At 45.5% G+C, this 3988-nt stretch overlaps 1 protein-coding gene across 2 annotated transcripts; it reads right to left on the reverse strand.

Moving 5' to 3' along the window:
* Positions 1-223: 223 nt before the first annotated feature.
* Positions 224-2117, reverse strand: LOC123181452 (replication protein A 32 kDa subunit B). 2 transcript variants are annotated; one of them, XM_044593719.1, is made up of 7 exons: positions 1912-2117; positions 1544-1830; positions 1411-1452; positions 1240-1317; positions 817-1119; positions 644-712; positions 224-564 (listed from the first exon to the last, which is right to left on the reverse strand). In XM_044593719.1, exons 1-7 carry the CDS (start codon positions 2056-2058, stop codon positions 480-482), a joined length of 1011 nt encoding a protein of 336 aa, XP_044449654.1. In that variant the 5' UTR covers positions 2059-2117; the 3' UTR covers positions 224-479. The 2 variants fall into 2 exon arrangements, with proteins under 2 accessions (XP_044449654.1, XP_044449647.1); XM_044593712.1 differs by having other exon boundaries at positions 1240-1452.
* Positions 2118-3988: the final 1871 nt, after the last annotated feature.

The following is a 3988-nucleotide window of genomic DNA, read 5'->3' on the forward strand; positions in this document are numbered from 1 at the left end:
CAATTGCCATGAACGAAGTTAGTTCCCCACCAAGTGCCTTTTTCCTCAAGAGGACTCCTTATTATGCATTTTTTTCCTTCGTTGTTTCCATTCGACTATGCTATAAACAGAGATTCTAACTCAGGGCTCATTTTGGTGGAAACGTTTTCCATCTAGACATCATTATCTAAGATTTGTAATTTTTTCCTCATTAATCTAGCAAGGATTGAAAAATGCGAGGAACCTTACATAGTCCATGACAGGTGGCGAGGAAAGCAAAACTAAGCAAATGCGGAATTTTTAAAGCTGCCGTCGGGCAGGTTTCTACGACACAGAGTATTTGTTCCGCGAAAAATACTGCGATGGGTTTTTTGAATTATAGAATATAAAACTTAAGGAGGCATTGAAAATGAACGTTCTGGTCATTGGACGGTTCTATCCGTCAGTCTGATTTTTGGGTGCAAGCAAATGGCGAACATCACCCAGATAGATCATTTTTGCTACCCGTTGAACGAGCATTTGTAGTGACCATCATCGATGGTGGTGAAAAGGTTGCCCATGGCAACATGAGCTCCAATAACAGACCTGAAATCATAACAAGATGTCAAGCACAAAACCGGAAGCTATAGCGTAGGTATAGCTAAACGATGCTGTCCTTTGTCACCTTAGTTGATCCGCATCCGCGCCGGTTTGAGATTGTATGAGAGCGAAAGAAGCGCCATTCTCCAGCTCACTGTTCATTTTCGTTCGGACGGAGCGGATCGATGCAGGTACATGAAGTAAGTAATGAAACAAATCTAATGTTGTACACAAAAAGTTAGGAACACAAACACTTACAGGACCCCTGGATGGTAGAATACTCTCAGCACGTCGTCGAAGAGCCTGTTGTTAATGTCCAAAACAGGAGATGATTGCTCGTGGGCAGCTACGGCCAAGTCCATCCGTCTAATATCATTTTCCCTGTCATTGAACTGCACAAAAACACATGAATACGACAGTCTAACCCGAAACAAACTTGAGATGCTAAAAACTCGAAAGATCAGCCAAAGATTAGTTGACCATGCCTTTTTCCGAAGATCTAAGTGAACATAGATGCACTGAAGGAAGTGATGAGTGATTGCATTGTAGTTTGTCACCACACTGGAATGACAAAAAGTGGAGACATGTGTTCGTGTTAATTCAGTTACAATACACATTTTCAGTCAAAAAACGATGCAACTCCGAACCCAAAAAATGCTTAGCTAAGCTGTCGACGCATACCTCAGCGAGTACACCCGAATGTGTTTCAGGCTACCTTCGGCCTTTATGGATCCGTTCACTATCATGTAGTCGCCATCACTGTTTTTTGTTATTATGGTGTGAGAGTGGAACAGTTCACAACCAACATAAAACAGCAACGTACAGATACGGAAAATCGCAAAACCATATAACCTAACAGAACGCAACGCCAGCATGTACTCCGACTGGGCGGTCCTGAAAAATTGTGTCGCCAAGCACTTAGTCGTTTATCGTCAGTACCTCGTCAACTTTTTCAGAGATTTTGAAAGGGGATCTAAATAAGTACCATATCCTGGCCTGAATGGCTCCGGTGCCGTCGGCGAGGATGAACTCTATCTCCTCAGGCATATCCCTACGGTTAAGCATCCTACCCAGAAGCCGGGCCTGTAGCAACACCGTGTGTGGTTTCTCCGATGAGAAAACTAAGAAACCGACCAAGACTGCATCGCGATCATGCATACCGTGCTGACAGGCGTCCCGTGAATAGACAGCGCCCCCCTGCTCGATAGAAGGAGCAAGCATGGTCACTTGCTTCACAGTCAGAGGGACCAACGTGGGCGGATGATCAAAGTGCTGCAAAAGGAAGATGTATTACTTAGCAGAACAGTCTACAACTCTGAAAACCAAAAAATACGATAGCTGCAACGTAATTACCTGCTGCCCGGTGCTCCGACCGGCTGGAAAACCGACGACGTCGACCGAAGCAGACCTGATTGCTCCTGCAAACAGGCTTTCAGTTCGAACAGCGGCGGCGTGTCGGCCTGCCTTGCATACACTACGATATCCAGACGGATCCATCATAGCTCATGCAAATGAGGCACCGCCAACGTTGCTGCCTGCAGAGAAGATGGAGGCGCTGGCTAAGGGAAGAAATGTGATGACTGAAATAACTGAGAAGAACAAACAATATAGCCGGGAACGCGATGTCATTTATTGCTATCGGATGGACGGTGCGGGTTCAGAGGGCAGGCGCAGTTGGCAGGGGACGTACGTCGATCCGATGGCTGGATTAAAACGCCACCCCCACTACTGAAACATAAAGAGCCGCCCAAAAACGGTGCGGAACCTTGCATAGTGAGTTGACCAATACCCAGAATGGCAGTTTTGAACTTCACCACGGGGCAAAGCAGCAGGGAACTCTTGCTAAATATGAGGGCAGGTGGACCCTGCTCCTGTTTACCGAAAACAGTTTCTGCCGCACTATGCAGCAGAAGAAAGCAGCCGGTGCGATCGCCCCAAAATAGACTGACATGTCAGGGCCTAGGTTTCCAAATGGGGTGCGCGCTAGCATGAAGCTAGGTTTCAGAACTTACCATTTCGGTCGTGGCGAAAATCAACGAATCATTAATTCAGAACCTTATCTTCAGAAGGTGTGAATCTCGAAGTGCGTGGACGGTTCCGATAGCATCCACTCTAGTGGCTGTTGATAGCAAATCCATGTTCTATATATATATATATATATATATATATATATATATATATATATATATATATATATATATATATATATATATATATATATACGGCTGCGCTAAACTATGCGTGAGCGCAGACTTCTTATTCTACGCTCCGGCCATTCGTGCGCACTGTTCCAAGCCAGTTTGCCTCTTCTAATTAACCGCATGCCTTGGTTTTCACTTGCATGGCCGTAACAGGTGTGAATGATGTAGTAACCACATAGGACTCTTTACTAGTAGCTTTGTATGGTTCGGTTGACTGTAAACAAAGGTTGTTTCATGGTAAAGTTGGTGCAGTCATAGTAATGGAGTCTTGCGCGTTGGTTAGACCTGCCTGCTAATCCAGCCTCCCTTTCCAGAATCGTAAAGGCACTGCAAATCTATCGTAATGGTTGTGTGCATCAATCAAACACTCACTGACCAAAAAAAAAGAGAAAACCAGATTTGCCTCCACTAGCAATAGTTAGGTGAACTCCATGATAGTAATGAATCATGTTTGAATTACTATAACTAGACCTAATATTACCATTGATTTTTACATGGAGGTGGAGACCTAATGCTAGTAATGAATTACTATAACTGGACCAAATATTACCATCGATTTTTACATGGAAGGGAGAGACATAATGCTAGTATTGAATTACTATAACTGGACCTAATATTACCATTGATTTTTAGGGGAGAGACCTGATGCTAGTAATGAATTACTATAACTGGACATAATATTACCATTGATTTCTGCATGAAAGGGAGAGACCTAATGCTAGTAACGCATCATGTATAGATTACTACAAATAGATCCAACGTTACTAGCATCCGGAGAAACTGGCGCAAGCACCCGGTGGCTGGTCGGTTACTTAGAGTAGGAGCGCACTCGTACGAGCGGGCAGCGCGCAGAATAAACACTATACGCTCAGGCTTAGATTAGCGTGCCTATATATATATATATATATATATATATATATATATATATATGCAAGGTGGTGGAGATGAAACTCTCTCTCATGTTAGAGTGGACGCGGTCCGGACCGGTCCGGTCCCTGACCGGGCCACCACTTTGACCGGCCGCCAGCGGTCCGGACCGGACCGGACCGACTAGCCAAGCGGTCCTGTTTCCAAGGACCGGACCGGTGGCGGCAAAGCCCGGGCCGGACCGAGCGGACCGGCGAACTACTACGGGAGACGATGTGCATGGGTGCAATGGCAAGGTGGGTGACGTGCACAGGTACTGTGGCGAGGTGGGCGACGTGGTATGGGAAGTGCACTGGGCGGCG

Source organism: Triticum aestivum, chromosome 1A (assembly GCF_018294505.1).
Source record: "Triticum aestivum cultivar Chinese Spring chromosome 1A, IWGSC CS RefSeq v2.1, whole genome shotgun sequence".
NCBI classification, from domain to species: Eukaryota; Viridiplantae; Streptophyta; class Magnoliopsida; order Poales; family Poaceae; genus Triticum; species Triticum aestivum.